The sequence below is a fragment of the Anabrus simplex genome, chromosome 10 (assembly GCF_040414725.1).
Source record: "Anabrus simplex isolate iqAnaSimp1 chromosome 10, ASM4041472v1, whole genome shotgun sequence".
NCBI lineage: Eukaryota > Metazoa > Arthropoda > Insecta > Orthoptera > Tettigoniidae > Anabrus > Anabrus simplex.
Genome location: NC_090274.1, coordinates 5,590,646 through 5,610,791, shown reverse-complemented (window position 1 = coordinate 5,610,791; position 20,146 = coordinate 5,590,646). Strand labels below are relative to the sequence as shown.

Below are 20,146 nucleotides of genomic sequence, written 5' to 3'. Positions count from 1 at the left end.
TAAACCAAACTCGTCTCGAGGATACAGTAAAACCTCATCAAGACGTTTCTGCAAGGGACAAAAAAAGAGAAAGTGTTAAGCGAGAAAATGTATTATTGAATACACACCTAAAACTTAACCAAAAGGGATAGGTGATTTACGATCGGTTCGCGAGATGAAAGACCTCGGGGTTTTATTTGACCCACAAGCTTTGTTTCAATTTGCATCTACTGAAAGTGGTAGCTGAGTCATACAAAGCCCTAGGATTCATTATCAGGAATATAAAACCATTCAAAAACACATAAACTTGCATTCATCTGTTCAATACTATAGTAAGACCAAAAATCAAATATCCCAGCAACGTCTGGAGCCCTAGGTGTCAATTATATGTCTGACAGATTGGAAAGTTACAAAAGAGATTTTTAAAATACTTACAATATTAATGCAGTGACCTTTGCTGGTATCATGATTTGGGGTGAAACAGAAGAGGAAGTACAGACCAGACTCAACGTATGGAAATCCCAGTTCCAGGAATATAACCTCAACATCAGTGACAGACAGTGGTGATGACAGTCAACAGAGAAGGGCGTCTAGCAAGTGTAAAACTAGGAGACCACCAGCTAGAGTGTGTGGACAGTTTTCCTTACCTTGGAAATGTAATCTCCAGTGATGATTTGGTCAGAAAGGAATAAAACAGAGTGAAAAAAGGATCTGAATTCTACCAACAAGTAAGAACACTTTTATGAGATGACATGATTCCAAAATCGGCCAAACTGATGATGTTTAACAGCTATTTCATACCAATATTGACCTATGGTATTGAAGCGTGCACCCTCACAAAAAGAGTTTCATCAAGACTGCAAGCATTACAGATTAAATTTCTTAGATCCACCATCCAGAATACCAAGATGGACAAGTTAAGAAATGAGGAGGTGAGGAAAGAAATCGGAATAAAGCCATCTCTATTAGACAGAATTGGCACATCCAAACTATGGTGGTATGGGCATGTGATGAGGATGGAGCCTACAAGAACAGCCAGAATAAATTAGGAAAGACAGACCTGCAGGAAGACCTAAAACCCAATGGATGGACATGATCAAGGTTGATCTAGTTACCAGAGGATGGACAGTGGATGATGTTCTCCATGACAAGTTAAATATGGTGAGGAAGAAGAGGAACAGGCTCATTAACAGTACCCGGGAAACTGGAACTGTACAATGATGAGTTGCCACTGTAATTGGTACACTGAGGGAACATCGGCAATGGTTAAGTCTCCGATCGCGATGAAACTCTGAAAACACATTGAGGTACACGTAAAAAAGACATCAGCATCAATTTTGTGTGCCGACATTCATTAGGGCGTTAACTAAGGGGCCTAAAAGTTGTGACATTTCAAGTTCCGCACGAACAGAGTTGAATACCTGCTGGCCAATGCTAAGCCTGCCTCGTGCCACACCTCTACACCTCCACCCCTCACCCCTCTTTCTGGTTCCCGCCACACGTTTCCCTTCTCCCCGCACCTGCCCGTCTGTTTAGCTGCTGAACGGGACTGGTGCTACACTTTGCGTAGTCTAACAGCCTTCCTCATCGCTCTCCTTTGTAATTCTCAGATTGTATTTGTCAGTTTACTTTTTCTGAAATGTTTATGAAAACATTTGCGACGATTCATTAAGCGCAATGTTGTTGAGCGTGTCTAAAATTATTTTTCAACTTCAAGCAAATCACGGAAGTCACGGTGAAGAAAGTCTGCTAAACTTTCAGGAGCTGCAGCTTTATGACACGACTTTTAAATGTTATCATCTAAGATTTTTTATATACAGCTGAAGATGACCACTAAGTGGTCGAAACATGTACTGTGTTTGTTAATGTATTTTTAAGTTTGCCAAAGGCAAAAGAAATAAAGTATCGATTAGGTGGATTTTTAGATCCATTTGTTGATTATACTCATCGATACGGCCATGAAGTGGACAGCTTGCAATACGACTGAGGGTGTGTTAAGCAGTCAACTGTTTTCAGATAGGTTTTGACGCTCATGAGGTGATGGGTGGTATGAATAAAACGTGAGTACTTACTCAAACTACATACTCATGAGCATGAGCATTTAGTAGGAGTATATTCTCAGTCCAAGTAGTATGTACTCCATTTGGTAAGAATAAAAAGATTCTCCTGTGATGGAGTAGATACTCAAGCGCACCGCCATGTGGATCGTTTGAAACTGAGTAGATACTCATGTTGTGTACGATCGTCAACTGTTATCTTGTTTGGTTCCAATCGCAACATAACCTCAACTGGATCCGGTTTGTTTTGTAACTTTGTAGTTTGCACTGATTGTTCGTTCGTGAAGTTCGTCGATATGGAAAGTATTCATCCGGTAACATTTTCGAATATATTGCGGGAACATGCGGTACTTTTTAGTAAGTCCCAACTGCCGGCGGTTCGGAAAGAAAAATCCGAATCGTTGGAGGCAATTCAAACGAAACTGATAGCTATGTGCGGCAAGAAAGTTGAGATCGGCACCATTACGAAAAGGATAAACAACATGAAAATGAGGGTGAAACAAAAGTGCGACCTAAACCAAACGGGGAATAAAAGGATAGTGCTGAAGGACTGGGAGAATATTATCCACGAGCTGTTGGATGGGGATACCAATCCAACATTGATACGTATTCCAGGTATGTTCCTAAAGTATATTCACGATTATTTTCTTGAACAGGTTTATAGAGGTTGTGGAAAGTTCAGTATTTTGTGTGCCAACACTACAAACTTTAAGGTTAAGATATTTATATTTATTGCTTTATAAGAACCAAATAGCACCTAGGCATTTGGTTCAGAGTACCGGGTTTGAATCCCGGGCCTGGGATTTTAGCTCCGTTTAATTCACTTGTCCGTAGAAAACTGAATTAGTGAATTAAAACGTTTTTCGTTTTTTTTTTTTTCGTAGGAGCAACTGCGGTTGGAGTAAGGCTTACTGAAGTTCAGCCACAACATATTCCTCCACCTGTAGTGGAATTTGTAGTATTGGAAGAGGGAGGAGAAGGAGGGAGTCCTGTAGAAATCGTCAACTCTCCAAATGTAGCCACCCCTAAACGAAAAAGAAGTGTTTTGGATGACGATGAAAATGACGAAACCAGAACTCTAAATAACACAGACCTGCAGCGCTTGGTGCTGTTAAAGCAGATAAGAGTGTTGGAACTCACAGAAAAAAGTTAAAGTCAGAGATGAAAGAATGAGAGTCGAGTATATATATATTTAAAAATAAATTGTTTTGCATACATTTTTTTTAGTGAAGAATAAACAGAGTGACACTGGTACTTGCTGCAACTCAAACACCTTGATATATTATCTCTGCCAATTCATTTCGCCTAGCTTCACCATTCCACCTGATATTTGCAGCAGCTGCCATGTCATCCTCATTTCCATCTTCTAACCTTACATTGCCACCTAATGGTTGTAGTTCAGGGTCCTCATCCTGTAAGTACTTGGCAATATTGTGCAACACACAGCAACAAATGATCAGTTTTGGCACTTTATTTAAAGATAGGCGTACTTTGTGCTGAATAATTGGGAAACGTTGTTTTAGTTGCCCAAAACATCGTTCGATCACAACTCTTTCTTTGGTAATGCACCTGTTATAAGCAATTTCTTGAGGTGTTTGTGGATTTCTGAACGGTGTCATAAGCCAAGGTGCAATACCATAGCCACTATCCGCTAACAGTAAAGCATTTACCCTATTCAGACTTACTGTTGTCTGGACAGCTGAATTTCTCCAGACTCGAGAATCATGCACAGATCCAGGCCATGATGCATCGACACTGGTAAAAACTTCCTTGGCATTGCACGTTGCCTGTACAGTAATACTTGTATAACCTTTCCTGTTTACATATTCATCACCATAATGTGTAGGCTTATTAATTCCAACATGAGTGCAGTCAAGAGCACCTACCGCTGCTGGAAAGTAGTACTTTTCCTGCCACTCTTGTTTCGCAACTTCAAATTCCATATCTGTTTGAGGAAATTTTATCCACACTGCAGCTTTAGCCATGATGCGGTCCATAACCTCAACAAGATTTTTAGACACAGTTGTTTGGTGGATTCCAAGATCTTCTCCTATGCCACACTGGAATCCTGGGTCACCTACCAATCTTTAAAATGCTTTTAATTTTACTATGTTTTTAACAGCACCACCTCTTGTTTCCAGTTTCTCCGGTCCAAATAAGTATAGGTTTAACCAGTCCACATTAACTTTGGAAAAACGATATAGACTTTTAAAATTATTAGAGTCCACATGTTCACTTCTCTCCTTGTAAATTTTTCCACGAGGCACCACATTATTAATAAACTCAGCCATGTTATTTCTCCTCAGAAGCTAAAAATTGGCATATACTCAAGCTTGAGACAACTATCAGCCATACTCAAAACAAAGTGAGTATATACTCATCAATCTGAGAAGGTACTCCCTTTTATTCATAGCACATATGAGAAACTACTCTCAGACTCTTAGGAAGGTGAGTATATACTACACCATCTCCATAACATGAGTATATACTCAGCTAGTGAGTACATTCTCAAGAACTTTATTCTTATGAAGTGGAGTATATACTCAGAAAAGTTGAGTACATACTATATTCTCATTTTTATTCATACCACCCGATGTCACACTGCGTGACAGGTCGTCGTAATAATGTAGATTGAAGCGTGGTCTTTTGTGCTGCATGTGGAATTTTAGGTTTTAATTTTCAGCACTGGCAGGCACGGAGAGAAGTGAAACGTGTGGCAGGGAACTGGGAGGAGTGGTTGGGGAAGAAATGAGGTGTAGAGGTGAGGCACGAGGCAGGCTTAGCATCGGCCATCTGTTCACGTGGAACTTGAAATGTTGCAACTTCCAGGTCCCTAATGAATGTCGGCACCCAAAATTGATGCCGACATCTTTTTTACGTGTACCTCAATGTGTTCTCCAAGTTTCACGGCGATCGGAGACTTAACCATTGCCGATGTTCCCTCATAAGTTCTGCAGTGTGCAACAAATAAATAAATAAATATATGTAAACACTTGAAATGTTTTTTTTTTCAACAAGCGTGCTTTTCAAGAGATAATTTCCACCCTCCAATACTTTTTAATGATTATTATTAAATCAATGTTGAAAGGTAACACTATGTACCTACCAAACTTCAACTACGGTATAAAGGAGTTTTCCCCTGGCCAATTAGAAACTAAGACCCATAAGAACTTCAATAAACAGCACCAATTTGACATACAAACGTCCAATCATCCGCATATCCTCATCAAATCACAAGGCACTGTTTATGAAGAAAGGAAGACAAAACACACATCAGTGAGCGTTATCCTTCGAAGATTGAAATGTTACCATGCTCTTTTAAGTGTCATCAAATGTTTTAGCAGTGCTGAGCTCGTTTTAAACCATTTTAATTTGCCTAATGTTTCATTGTCTGTGTCAGTTTTTGCATGCAAGGTGGAAATTATCGTTAAAACTCAAAGTTGAATTTAATGCCAATACGGAACTTTACAATGAAATTTATTAACTGTAAGCATGCATTTTACGCAGTGTACGGGTACAGTGAAAGATACAGGCTATCTACCATTTCTAAAGATGAGATGAGAGTATTATAAAGCGTGAAAAAGATGAGAGAACAAATACAAAAACGTTTTCCACTGCGGTTTGTTAAAATTGGATTTGAACCTGCGATCTTAGGGTCCAGAGGCCAATACTCAGTCACTCATCCACAGAGGAAGCTAGACACACCAAATCCAGAGATTTTTAATATAATTAAGAAAAATCCATCTTACTAATATGAAGAGCCAGTCTGAATATTTGTTTATTTTTCATGATTTTGGGAGGGTTGATGGGATACAGAATGTGGAGATGACATCTATCAGTTTTGTCAGTGTGTTGTTCTGTTTAAATTGAATAAACACATAAACTAATCAGTTGTTAATGAAACTTGCCAATAGTGGAGACAGTTAGAATTGTATGTTCCTGACTTTATATCAATCCATTACCTAGCAGCTGAGAAATAACATTTTTAACCTCAAGAATGCCATCTCTCAACCAGAAAGAAATGATCCATGAGTTCAGTGACTTCCTTTGCAGACCACCAATTTCACACCCAGCTCTACTGTTGGTTTCTTCCAAACAACAGCACTTGATTTTCTCTCTTTTTGATCTCCTTTACTGTGATCTCTGGATTGAATTTCCTTGCACCCATACCTATAGTAACCATGCAACGAGACATGCTACTGCGATGTAAAAGTGTAGTCAACTCTAAGTACCCAATTCTGGTGCCAGTACCAGAGTTTCACGACCACTCTCACTAATTTCCTATGGGTTGATTTTATTTATTTATTACAAATAGTTGTCATTGCTCATAAGGAATGCTGTAATAATTTTGTTTGCACTTCAGCTTCTAACCAATGGAAAATATCTATAAATGGCCGCAAAATTAATTTCCGTGCATGCGAAGTAGCAGGCAAAAGCTAGTAATGCAATAAAAAGAAAACACAAGGTGTGTACTGGTTAAACACCTAAGGACAGGATGCTAAGAAGAATTTAAAAAGATAAACACAAAGTATTATTTAATGCCCAGGCTCAACTTAGTTAAGCTAAACCACCACTTCAGCAGGCATTTTAATGTGACACCATTTACGCTCCCTGCATGTAAACTCTCTTGTTTTGTTTTTCTCTACCAGATGGCAGAGAAACCAGAACCCTGTTGGGCGATCTATAGTTGAGTTCTAATGCATTTTGTCGGGCAAACAGCAAATGTGTCACCGGAGATTTTACATGCCAACAACCTGCAACAATGAGGTATCACTCTACCACTAATCTACACAGAGAGCTAAATTACAGAATGAAACAGTATCTCACCTTGAGATCCTTGGAGCGCTTGAAGGCCTTACCACACGTTGCACACTGGTATGCCTTAGTATCTCGATGTACCAACAGATGCATTCGCAGTGTGCGTCGAGTTGACAGCTGGTGTGGACAAACAGGGCACTGATACGGAGTTTCACGATGAGTGTCCATGTGAATTTTCAGGCGGTATTTTGTCTTAAAGCTAGGGACAGAAAAAGATAAGTTTATATAGAAAACAGGAAACTTAAATGTTCTTGAGGAGGAGGAGTAGTAGGAGGAAGCAGCAGTGTATGATGGTGTATGGAGAGCCACAGTTTGGAAAATGTTCAGAAATAAAAGGAATTGGTACAGCTTGTATGAGACAAGTGGGATCTGTGTTACAGTGGGAGGAGAGAAGATGGCACAGTTTAGGCTAGAGAGTGGTCTACAGTTTATTACAGTGAAGGTAGAGAACTTGATAGTTGAACCGGACCCCGCCCACAAGAAACTCCCCGATAAACAATAAAACAATATCGGCGAAATATAATATGCGGATACCAAACCGTGGACTGTGACTGGGAAAGGCCGACAAACTAAAGCCATGAGCTGGAAATCGGGCTCTTATCTTAGTGCAATTAAGAGTCCAAATGCTACTTGAACGAAATGCTAGATGAGCAAAACAACAAGGTTTATTCAATTAAAGTGAATAAAACTAAGAGAAGGTGAATTAAATTAAAATAAGCATAGTGATAGGAGCACATACATACGTATTACAATCGCCGGCATTTGAATAGTATTCTGGTCATTCACAAACAAATATTCAAACTTGTATCCACATAGTGTAATTATTCAACGCAATCGCACTGAGGGGTAAAAACATTTGCTTTTTCTCTTAAATGTTCAAAGACAATTTCTAGCAGTTGTAAAACAGAGCCACGAAGGTCACACTTTCTTGGGGATATGTTATTCCTCGAAAACATGTCATTCCATCCACCCGCATACATCTTATCTTATTTCAACAATCCATCACCATCGTTATCCGCTTCCCGGCATTAAGGAATAGGCAAAAGGTAATAAATGTTCCGAGAGGTAAATGAGCTCGCTCATCAATGACAAAACAAAACAAATGACTGAGGTCAAAACAATGCAAAAAACGATGGGACCAAATAAATAAATGAGTTGACAATATAAAGAAATAATATAGTGATAAGCCAACACGAGTGCAAAACTACAAGCCTAGAATTGGCATGAAAAGATAAAATGGAAATGAATAGTCGAAATGGGTTATTGATACGACACATGTACTCCAACACACCCATTCACTCACCGCCATACATATCGGCACTGAAATGCAAAAATAAGACAAGGCACAGAGATCCAACATTAAGATAACATCACAAATATTGCGACCCCAAGGTCATCCAAGGGTCACTCAGATGGACACAGCAACGTGCGCAAGCAATACAGCAACAAGACCGTGTAATCCAATGCACCAAAGTATTCCCATCACGACTGCGATTCGTACAAGGCAAGTGTGTTCTCGCAATGACATGAAAGGCAATCACAACCTGATGGTTCATGGCAAGCGACAAAGCAGACACAATAATACCGTATATGCTGGACCCTCTCGTAACCAAAACAGCACATCAATCGAGTACCAAGCTCACATGCACACAGTCCATTCATACAACGGAGTAAACATTGCATTTCGAAAATAAGGAAAATCCAAATTTAAATATAAGATAACTTACTAATACAGGAGCTTTCAATGAGTCAACTAATACCTGGAGCTAACAAGGGCTCAAACAGAAAAATGAAAGGTACACTTAAAGCATTTAAAAACATTCTGATAAATCAGAAACGCTGCTCCAATATGCAGGGAAGCCATTTTTTCTTACTGTCCCCAAAAATAACAAAACCAGCACAGTTAAGGAGATAAAAGATTCCCAGGTGGCAGGAAGTTTGACCTTCGGCGACGAACACCGAGATGTCCGAAATCTTTCGTACACACATGGTATTACAGTAGAACCTCGATAATTCGAAATCGGTTAATTCAAAATCCCGCCTAATTCGAAGAAGCTCTCGTTCCTGGTAACATGAGATACAGTTTTGCATGTTATTTCAATTGTTTAATTCAAAATACGGATAATTCATAATTCGAAGTACAATGTCTGCCCCATTACCGAAATTCAGACTTTTAATTCGAAACTGCCTTTACATTTTAAAACAATAGTATGTTGCAGAGTAATTTCAACTCGAAATTTATCCGCTCCGCGTCATAATAGAACGTGCGTTCCGGAACGTGGAGGGGTAGCTTTCCGCACTTACGCTCACTTCGGTGGGTCTACAGTGCATTTCATGATTGCTAAGTTGAATGAAATCGGAATTCTTTTTTATTCAACCTTTTAAGGAACGCCGTAATATCACGCAACAGGCAGTGTGCGGGAAAACAGAATCCGCGAACACTGGCGATGCCGACAAATGACGAAAAAACGTGGCTCATAATAAATTCATAGGCACCAAACAATATTGTCATTGCCGGTGAAACTGCATTGCTTTATTTTAATGCGAGCCCAAACGGTCTTATGGTTTTAAAGGATATATTGCCAGCCGGGAAATCGTACAAGGGTGAGGGATGGGGATTATAGTAGTGTGTTGTAATGCACATGGACGCCAGATACTTTATCCCTTCGTCATAGGAAAGTTCGATAAGCTACAATGTTTCAAGGGCGTCGGGCACTTTCCATGCCAGTACAAAGCATCTAAAAATGTAAACAGTAAAGAAATCCAAAAAACAATGCATTTGCACAGGGGAAGTGGCATAATTTATCATCGTCTTTGAATTGTCCGATTTTTTTCTTTCGTTGCGTGAGGTTATGTTTGTCAGTGATTTATCCAAGTGCATTATTTGAACATTGTAAATGCACCTTGTTGGATACGGTACATTTCGGAAATTTTTTTTTCCATGGCATTTGAAAGGTTTAAACTGTTAATCGAGGTGATTGCAAGTATTAATGGGTCTTAGAATACTTTGTGACGCAGCAATTATTTACATTTCTGAAGTACGAGAGAAGTACCATGGCGGGAAATCGTACAAGGATAGAGTCATAGGAAAGTTCTATTTTAAGGGCATCGGGTACCTTTTGTGTTAATACAAGGCATCTAAAATGCATACAGTATAGTAATCCAATTAATAAAGCACTTGCACATGGGAGCCAGCATAGATTTCTCCTCGTCTTTGAATCGTGCTTTTTTTTTTCTTTCTTTCGTTGCGTGAGGTTATGTTTACCAGTAAGATATCCGAGTGCATTATTTGAATACTGTAAATGCACCTTCTTGGATACATTTTGGAAATAGTTCTTTTTTCATGGCATTTGAAAGGTATAAACTGAGAATCAAGTTTAAATGCATGCAGTAACGGGCGTTAGAATATTTAGTAACGCGGCAAGGGTTGGTACTTCTGAATTGCAAATTGGCGGTTAATTCGAAATCACGTAATTCGAAGTCCGATTTTTTAGTCCCAACGACTTCGAATTAACGAGGTTTTACTGTATTTAACTCTTACGAAGTGAAGTAGCGAGACGCCGTTACAGTAATACAATAAGACTATAACTTTGTTTGGATTAAATTGAATTAACAAGTCGACATGATAATAGCCAATGCAAATGGCTTGTAGTGCAGCTGGAAAGGATTGGAGAAGATAAAATGAAAACAATGCTGTCCACAGACGATATGATATGGGGTGATAGCGAGGAAGAAGTAAAAAGACTCTTTTGTTTATAATTTGCTTTACGTCACACTGACACAGGTAAGTCTTATGGTGATGATGTGATGGAAAAGGGCTAGGAGTGGAAAGGAAGCAACCGTGGCCTTAATTAGGGTACAACCCCAGCGTTTGCCTGGTGTAAAAAAGGAAAAACCATAGAAAAACATCTTCAGGGCTCCCGACAGTGGGGTTCGAACCCACTATCTCCCAAATTAAGAATATACCAGATATGGAAATAACATGTGAAGGAGGGAAACTACAAAAAGTAGACAATTTTATATATTTGGGAAGCATCATTGTAGAAAGTGAAACAGAAACTAATGGGGCAGAAAGTGTGTAAGTGTGTAAGAGTTTTAATATGGAGCAGAGAAGTTCCACAGAAGTGCAAATGGATTTTGTATAACACTTACTACACTCCCATACTGACTTCTGCTTCAGACATATGGATAACGAAGGCAAGAGAAAAAATTACAGGTCTGTAAGATGCAGCTTCTTAAAAGTAGGATTAGAATGACAAGTTTGAACCAATGGGGAAATGAAAGACAGAGATGTGGAGGAAAAAAAAAGGTAAGTACAGCAGCCAGAACAGCACGATCCAGATCACAGTTGTATGGGCTCATGTGGAGAATGAATGAGGAAATGTTGCCAAGAAAGATGCTCGATATGAGGATGGTGATGATGATGATGCTTGTTGTTTTAAGGGGCCTAACGTCGAAGGTCATCGGCCCCTAATGGTACGAAATGAAAGAACAAAAAGTGCAAAGGCATCCACTGACCAAAATAAAAATGAAGTATGGCATGAATGAATGGATGGACAGGAACTCAACAAAACACAAAACAAACAAACAAAAACCAGTGGATCGGACTCAATACAGATCGAAAATAACATTATTACCGACCAAGGAACCACTTATAAAGCACAATGATGCTTGGTGTCTAAAGGGGGTACAAAATCCACGTCTAAGGCCCCACAGAATGGTACATGTCGCGAGTAAAATAGAACCATGGTATGTGTCATGTTGGGGTATTAATCAGAAGTAGCGAAGACTCACGGTGTTCCACAAAAGATGGTACTACTCACAAGGATTGCAATACGTACAAGTAACGCAGACCTATGGTGTGTCTCACACAATGGCCCAACTCAGAGTCAACGCAAACCGAGAAGTTTCCCCACCTAGGTGTACTAAACACGGGTGCCGGTATTCCCGTGGTGTTCCTCACATAGTGGGTACTAATCACAGGCAACGCAGACCCACGGTGCTGCTCATATAGTGGTACAACTCACAGGCTACGCCCAGACCCGCGGTGTTGCACACATGGGTACGACGCACGGGTACTGGAATCCACCAGGCCAGGCTTTTACTGCTACTAATCACAAACCTATTTCGTACCGAATTTAGTGGTACTACTCGCAAGTACAGGCAACCTATGGTGTTCCCCGCGTGATGGTACGATTCAAAATTAGTTTCATTGTTCTAATTCAGTCAGCCCTTGGTCGCCTCTTACGACAGGCAGGGGATACCGCGGGTGTATTCTACATGTGCGTCCCCCACCCGCAGGGGGTGATATGAGGATGGAGCGAGGGAGAGATGTCCATAGAGGCCAGAGAACTCTAAAGGAGAAAGATTGGAAAATGGCAGCGTAACAATACTCCATTCCTCCATCCAGGCATCTTGCGGCACAGAACACTGTGCTTCTCCTAAATGAACGCTAACCTAACCCTCTCTAGTCTGACTCAGTGGCTAGATGGTTAGCACGCTGGCCTTTGGTACAAGGGGTCTCGGTTATATTCCCCGACTGGTCAGGGATTCCTATGGTTCAGGGGCTGGGTCTTTGTGATGTCTTCATCATTAGATTTCATCTTAGGTAGGGCCCCATCCTCACAGATGTGCAACAGGCCTCTCCATTATTACTGGCTGCTGTGCGACCTAACAATCTACCCTGTCGTAAACAGCAATGTTCGTCCACACCGCATGTTATATTGGCACCAGTCAGTGCAATGGAAGAGAACAGAGGAGTGAGGAGAGGGTGGGAAGGAACGTCACTGTTGTTACAAAAAGATAGAAGAGAACAGAATGTGGACATGCTGCCAATCCTTATTCGTATACGCTGTAAACTCACCTCTTCTTGCACTGACTACACTTGAACGGAGTCTCATCGCTGTGTATGGTCAGGTGTTCCTGGAGTATGCCTTTGGAGGTGAAGCTATGCCCGCACTGGTCACACACAAACGGACGTTCCCCGAAGTGCACAGCTTTCAGGTGAGCAGACACATTAGACCTGCTGCTGAATCTGGTTTAAAAAAAAAGAATAATCACAAGTGAATAAAATAATGAAGTACTTCTAAATTCTGAAAGAGAATATACGATTCTTAACATAGCTGTGCTGGGTCTATGCATCATCGCTACTACGCCTGATACACACTTGATATATGACATACAACGGTCTCTGAGTTAATTATTTTTACGGATGAAAGCCCACAGTTGTTAGCAATGGATTAGAAAACTGGGAGTCGCAAAGCACAGTGAACACAGTGCTGCTGCTTGTGAGTTGTGTGTACGCAACTGGCATAAGCAAAAGAACAGGTGAAATGTGTCAAGAAGACTGCCTTATCAATTCAGGCCAGTATCCAGCAACTGAAAAAGGTGTATTAAAATATGTACATTACTGAAGTAAGAAATTACAGCAATTAAGTTTAACACAAAATGCTACATCAAAGGAACTGGATACTGCAAGAGAAGCAATGTAAGAACCTCACAGAGTGGCTCTGTAGATTCTTGAAGAGGAACAGCCTTTCTCTTCAAAGCAGGACAACTAGACTGCCAAAAAGGACTGTACAGAAGAAGTGATAGAGTACAAACTGAATTTTGAATTAAAAATTTAAGACTCCCCCATCTCTTGTGGTTAAAAAATGTTAAAAAGCAGGAAAATCAGACAGGTATATAATAATAAAGATGAGTACACACAGGTCCACCCTACTAAGCCGGGTATAGACTGCGCGCGGCAATGTTCGTTGCTTTGCCTCGCTAGGCAAGACGAACACTGTATGTAAAAAGTTTCAAACAAATGTATTAAAAACCACCATTCCAATTCTTTACAATCTTTAAGTTTAAGATACAAATAGATGTTAAAATGGGACATGTTTCGCTTAAGCTTTGTCCACTTAATCTACTCAAGAAACATGACGTCAAAATTGTGTATAAAACTCTAAACACGAATCGTAATATATTTTTTAACTCCGATACTGTAAATTCAATACACAATAAACTTTCAAATTCTGGAATTTATAGAGTCAAATGCGCCCAATGTACTTTTACGTACACAGGACAAACCGGACGCAGTTTCAAAACTAGATATTTGGAACATTACAATGCTTCAAAACATAGAAAATATTCTGCTATGAGCAGTCATATGAAGGATACCGGCCATAACTTTACCACGATTGAACAAGACCTTCATAAAATGCGTCATCAAGAGTAAACTGATGACCGGGTTCGAAAACGCCTACATTTTTCTACATCAGCATTATAACACTAATAGTAATCTAAACGATGTTCTGGACACCAATAGCCCATTAACTGAACAAATCCCTAAATTACTCACAGCCTTTAACATAAATACAAATAATTTCATGAAAATATTTCATTATAAACACGTCAGCAACTTCCATACCACAATAGTAGCCAATCTCAACTCACCGATTCACGCCACACTCCTTCCGCCTACTCCTAATGTCCTCAATGCTCCACCTAATGCCCCTCTCCTGACTCATTCTTCGCCTTTACAGACACACCCCTACAATGCACGTAGTAGCAAAATAACAACTGCCAGATCGTCTCAAACAACCAACAAGGCTAGTCACCTCTCTGTCAACACTAGGGGTGTGTGTTGTTAAACTTTCACTCATTAATGGAATGTTCTCTGTGCTCCAAAATTTACATTTATTTTTTCTACACATTTCAGTTTTCAACATGCGCCACATTGCAAATTCTCCTACATCTAAGGCTTTATTGAACACGCTATTTGTTGAATCTACGCTAGACAGCTCACGACTACAATCTATTACAAAGATTATTATTCCATGAAAGAGACACAACACTTCTACACTGATGCTTCAAGTGCCTTTTGACCTTATTATGCAACTACTTGGAGTCAACAACTCTACTGTAATTCTACGTACCTGATTCTCATTCAACAACGTTCTAAGATTTATTTTTCGATATTTTAATTAATCCACGCTTCATTAATATCAACTAATTTTGTACAATCCAATTGTATGTTACATCATTATGACTATGTTTCGTTCTACAAATAATCAACTTGTACTTTTTCAGACAAACACTAGTATTCATTCCATGTACATATAATACTATGACATTTTAGTTACATTTACGCATCACTTTCTCCACAGACTAGATTTTTATGACTGTTTTATCTTGTATTAAAGCATTTATAATACTTTAGTGAGGAACCCAGTTCAGGGCCCTGACTTAGCTTTAGATTAAGTGGCTGAAGATGCTTACAAAGCTTAAGCGAAACATGTCCCATTTTCACATCTATGTAACATTTGTATCTTACAAATTGTAAAGTATTGGCAAGGTGGTTTTTTATACATTTGTTTGAAACTTTTTACATTCTGTACTCCAATACGGCTATCATAATGAGACTCGTAACATGTAATAAGACGAACAATGCTGCGCATGAACGTGGAGCGGGTCGAGCCAAATAGGAGCGGTCTTTTGTCCCACAGCGAAGGGATTTCAGTGCGCTGTGTTCGTTCAGTTGAGACGGGAGTTGGGATGGTCCTACTGCGACGAAATGGAGAATGAAATTTGTATAGCTCTGATACAGCTGTATAAATGTAAAGAGATCTTGTGGAATCCTAAAAGTGCTAGTTATCACAACAAAATTATGCGCGAGGATGCCTGGAAAGACAAAGGTGAGGAAATGAAAATGCGAGTTCAAGAGTAATAAAGAAGAAAATGACAACTTTATTGGTGTAATACATAGAGAAAAGTCCCGGATTAAGAAGTCTCTCATAACTGGTTCTGGTACGTACATATTTATTAAACTGACTTACAGTATACCACCTGTGTCATACGCAATTATGTTAATGCACTAATCCTATCTTGTTTATTTATAGATGCAGGTACTGTTTACGTATCCAAGTGGTTTGCTTTCAAGGAATTAGACTTTATGACTGACAAAAAAACACCCAACGATACTGTGGATACTTTGAATGATGTATGTATCTTTATAATTACAATACATCTGCATGTGCAATACTCATAGTATTCGCGCGAGAACTGAGGAACCAGTGTCGATCACCTGCCGCGCGAGACTGCCACACTCGACTTCGGCATCACAAACATGGTGTTACGAGTAACACAAAAGAAAGAGTTTGCCGCGCTCGAACAGATACGTGCAGCAGCCGCGCACAGTCGATACCTGGCTTAATAGATGCCATCTGGAACTGATCTAGCATAAAATTACGGTTGTCACTATTTCATTGTGATGCACGAACAATTTCTCCACCAGCTGTATGATACACAACTGAACAATGGGGAAACCTTAAGTATCTGAAGAAGAAGAATGGCAGATCAAGTACCGCCAGTACACCACAGTAGTATGTCCTGGAGATGTAGATGCTGCTGAATGCTTGGCCATCACTCACCCGATGAGACAGAAAGGATCCAAATGAAAAACCTGCGGCCCCCATCAAAATTCAATCCAGTAACTCCATCGGAATGGCGCTACGGTTTTCTGTGGTTCCCCATTTTCACTTCCAGGCAAATGCCAGGACAGTTCTTATTCATAGCCCACACCCACTCACCTGATTTCATTCACTACGATTCATTTCATCTTCATTAGCTGGTGTCAGGAAGGTCATCCACAGTATGCCATATAATTTCATCTATTTGACACTCCACGTTGTACGATGTTGGCATGTAAAAGATCTCTGGTGACACATTTCGTGTTTACTGACAAAATGAATTAACAACTCAGCTCAGCCATGGACTGCCCAACATGTGGCAGAGTAACTAGAAAGTCAAAATTGACACAAAGGCAGCCTAGAAGGCATTAATTTAAAATGCCTGCACAAGATAGCTGAAGCCCTTATTCTCATTAGTTACCAGGTAGCTCCTTTACTGGATCAGTGGCAGTGACCAACACACGAGTCCAAATTCATGGCTTCAATTCAATTCTGAAGAACGGTAAGAAATCTTGACATTCCATGCAATTGTTGGTATGCTAGTGAAGTCCAGTGGCGTACTCACGGTTACATTAATATTTAAATAAGTTTTGACAGTTCCACCTTTTCAATACAACATTTTAAGCAATGTGAGTTACATTACAAGTTACTTTAAAAAATAGTACTAGTTTCGACCTCGTTCAAGTTCATCATCAGCCCACAACTCAAATTATACAACATCAAATAGACCAAAAACAATGTACAAGTACAATAATGTTAGATACAACATGTGAGAATTAAAAGTTGAGCAGATTTTGGTTACTATAGTGTAACCTTACATAGTTAAAACTGAAAATGAGAAATGGTCACAATGATATTAACTTGATAAAAACTTTTAGGCTGTGCGCGTAATATATTAAACATTAAAATGAGGCTCAAAGTAGCCATTAAAACATTTCTAATGAAATATTCTTGATAGAGAAGGATAATAAAGTTCTAATAATAAATAATAATAATGTTATTTGTTTTACGTCCCACCAACTACTTTTTAAGGTCTTCGGAGACGCCAAGGTGCCAGAATTTAGTCCCGCAGGAGTTCTTTTTACGTGCCAGTAAATCTACCAACCCGGGGCTGTCGTATTTGAGCACCTTCAAATACCACCGGACTGAGCCAGGATCGAACCTGCCAAGTTGGGGTTAGAAGGCTAGCGCCTTAACCGTCTGAGCCACTCAGCCCGGCTATAAAGTTCTAATGGCCAAACAACATAGTATGGTAAATGTCACATAAAATTCAGTTGTGTACATGATGTAAATAAAGTCGAATACAGACAATGATGTCGCTGAAATAATTTACATAGAGATTCTTCATGCAGTGGGCGAATGTTGCGCTTGAAGGTCAGATTAGTTCAAAGGCCCAGGTGGTAAAGACTCGCAGTTCAATACGGAACGAGTTTGACCTGATGAATAATAGAAGTCAAAATTAGTGCGAAGACTTCTGAGAAGGAAGGGGCTGGAAAAATATCATAAGTAATATGTGTGACGTCCTACTCCGCTTTCCCATTTACTCCTCATTCACACCTACTCTCAGTCATGTCCTACTAGCCACTGCACAAGGTGAGTCATGAGCCCCTCACCAGTTTGCTTCACGCAACCAACGCTAGCGGACACCTCATACCAGTTCCAGGGGATTTCAAACTTGTGCCATAATATGCTATTTTTTACCTACGAATCGCTAGAACTCTTCCTATATGCAAGATCGCCGTTACTCTTTAACAAGTCCATTATTTGGTGTTCTACGATACATACAATTTTCTAGTTTGATTGCTAGCGCGTGAATACGGACTAGCTTAACTTGTACTTTCTTCTGGCATCAAGATCGTGTCTCTCCTATGGAATTCACAACTATTGGAGTTCACGTCATACGTCAACCTTAGTTTGTTCGTTGTTATGTGCCTTTTGACTGGTTCAACTTGGACTCGCGATAATTCAATGAACTCGATTTTAACTCTTGTTTTTACGTAATTCTAGGGAATTCCATCCTCACAATAATTAATCCACGCTTCACGCACTGATGTATTTTTTTAATGTCCACAATGTCTACTGTCATACTTTAACAACACCATGATTGTTTTTAATTTCACTGATTGCCATCGTTAATGCATTCCATGACAAATACCTGTTTTTAACTTGCACATATTTTGTCACAATCTCAAGTCTAATGTTATATTGTGTTGATAGTTGATTATCAGTTTTTTATTATGCATGGTTACTCTTTTGATATGAGGATACTATTTTGATAATTTTCAAGCTCAGGACCCTGACCTAGTCTTTGTGCATTAATGACTGATGATGTTCGCTATGCTGAACGAACCATGTCCCATTGTTTAAGACACTTCATGATTATACTATAATTCAATGAGTGTATTGTAATGTATTGAACAGGTGGTTGTAAATAAAATAATTTTATAATTTTAATTATCAGTCATTACATCACAGTTCGAGTTCTGTCGGTGGAAAAAATGTCCACCATTGGAATGTTGTTCGCCAGGTTAGGAGAGGGGGTGGTACAAAATTTTTGAGCACTAGAATGCGTGCCAAAAGCCTGGATTCAATTCCAAATCTCTCCGCAGTGTTCGTATGGCGTGAGGGCACATGAAGCTGAAGATAGAGATTTGCCTATCGGATGGTGACGTTAAAGCTTTAGTGTTATTCTACAGGAGTAGGCTACACGCTGGCAGCAAGTTTCATCCTTTCCCTACCTCAGTATCATCAAAATCTCACATCCAGATGTGCACGTCGCCCATGGGTGTCAAATGGAAAGACCTCCAACAGACAAGCTGAACGTGACATTTGTTACTCCCAGCAATAAAAGCCATATGCAAAATAAATAAATGTTATTGGCTTTTGACGCACTAACTACGTTTTCAGTTTTGGGAGACGCCAAAATGCCAGAATTTAGTCCTGCACGCGTTCTTTTATGTGCCAGTAAATCTACCGACACAAGGCTGACGTATTTGAGCACCTTCAATAAATAACTAATTAACTAAACAATTAATTAATTATATAAACAACATTTGCGTCAAAGAATTGCAAAACACATCTGATGACTGACCATCAGTGAGGGAAGTACGGTGCGTGTGTGCCTATTTTTTTTAAATTTTTTTTTTACAATCTGCTTTAGGTGGCACCAACACAGATAGGTCATATGGTGACAATGGGATAGGAAAGGGCTGGGAGTGGCAAGGAAGCAATTGTGGCCTTAATTAATGTACAGTCCCAGCATTTGCCTTAAGTTTTACAGGTAAATCTTAAACATTATAATTTATCTGTTTTATAGAGGTATGCCAGGGAAGAAATCTTCTGGTAACATACTGCCTCTGGCTTTTTCTCACTGCTTACAATCATATACTTACTTTTTACTGCAGACATTACACGGGTAGATGAGCCTTTCTTCGCGGGGCAGATGTACCCGTTCGTGGTGACGCAGCAATGCCTCGCAATGAAACCTGCGAGCACACTTACAACAGACAAATGGCTGTTCTTCTTTTGGAACATGAGACAGAATGTGCAGGTCATACAGTGATTTACGATGGAATGCCTTTTCACATTTCTCACACCTGAAAACACAGAATATTAATTAATTTACCAAAGAAGTTTTTGTTCCATTCAAAATTAAGACTTTACAACATTAGGTGAAAGAGACACAGGATCAGACTTGACAAACATTAATTTGAAATAGAAAATGGTGATCTATGCTATTGGGCCAGGATCACATTTAAAAAGTATGTACCATCAGAAATAAGATGCATTTTAATGTAAAAATATACTTATGAAAAACAGTAATCATCTTAGGAAACT

General features: G+C 39.5%; 1 protein-coding gene across 1 annotated transcript in view; it reads right to left on the bottom strand.

Moving 5' to 3' along the window:
- The window catches only part of LOC136882236 (uncharacterized), a 65,040-nt gene that overhangs the window by 11,254 nt on the left and 33,640 nt on the right, over nucleotides 1-20,146 (bottom strand). Inside the window, exons 6-8 of the mRNA XM_067154791.2 lie at nucleotides 19,702-19,905; nucleotides 12,718-12,888; nucleotides 6,864-7,053 (exon numbers count right to left, since the gene is read on the bottom strand). Coding sequence (XP_067010892.2) covers nucleotides 6,864-7,053; nucleotides 12,718-12,888; nucleotides 19,702-19,905 — 565 coding nt within the window. The remainder of the gene's footprint in view (nucleotides 1-6,863; nucleotides 7,054-12,717; nucleotides 12,889-19,701; nucleotides 19,906-20,146) is intronic.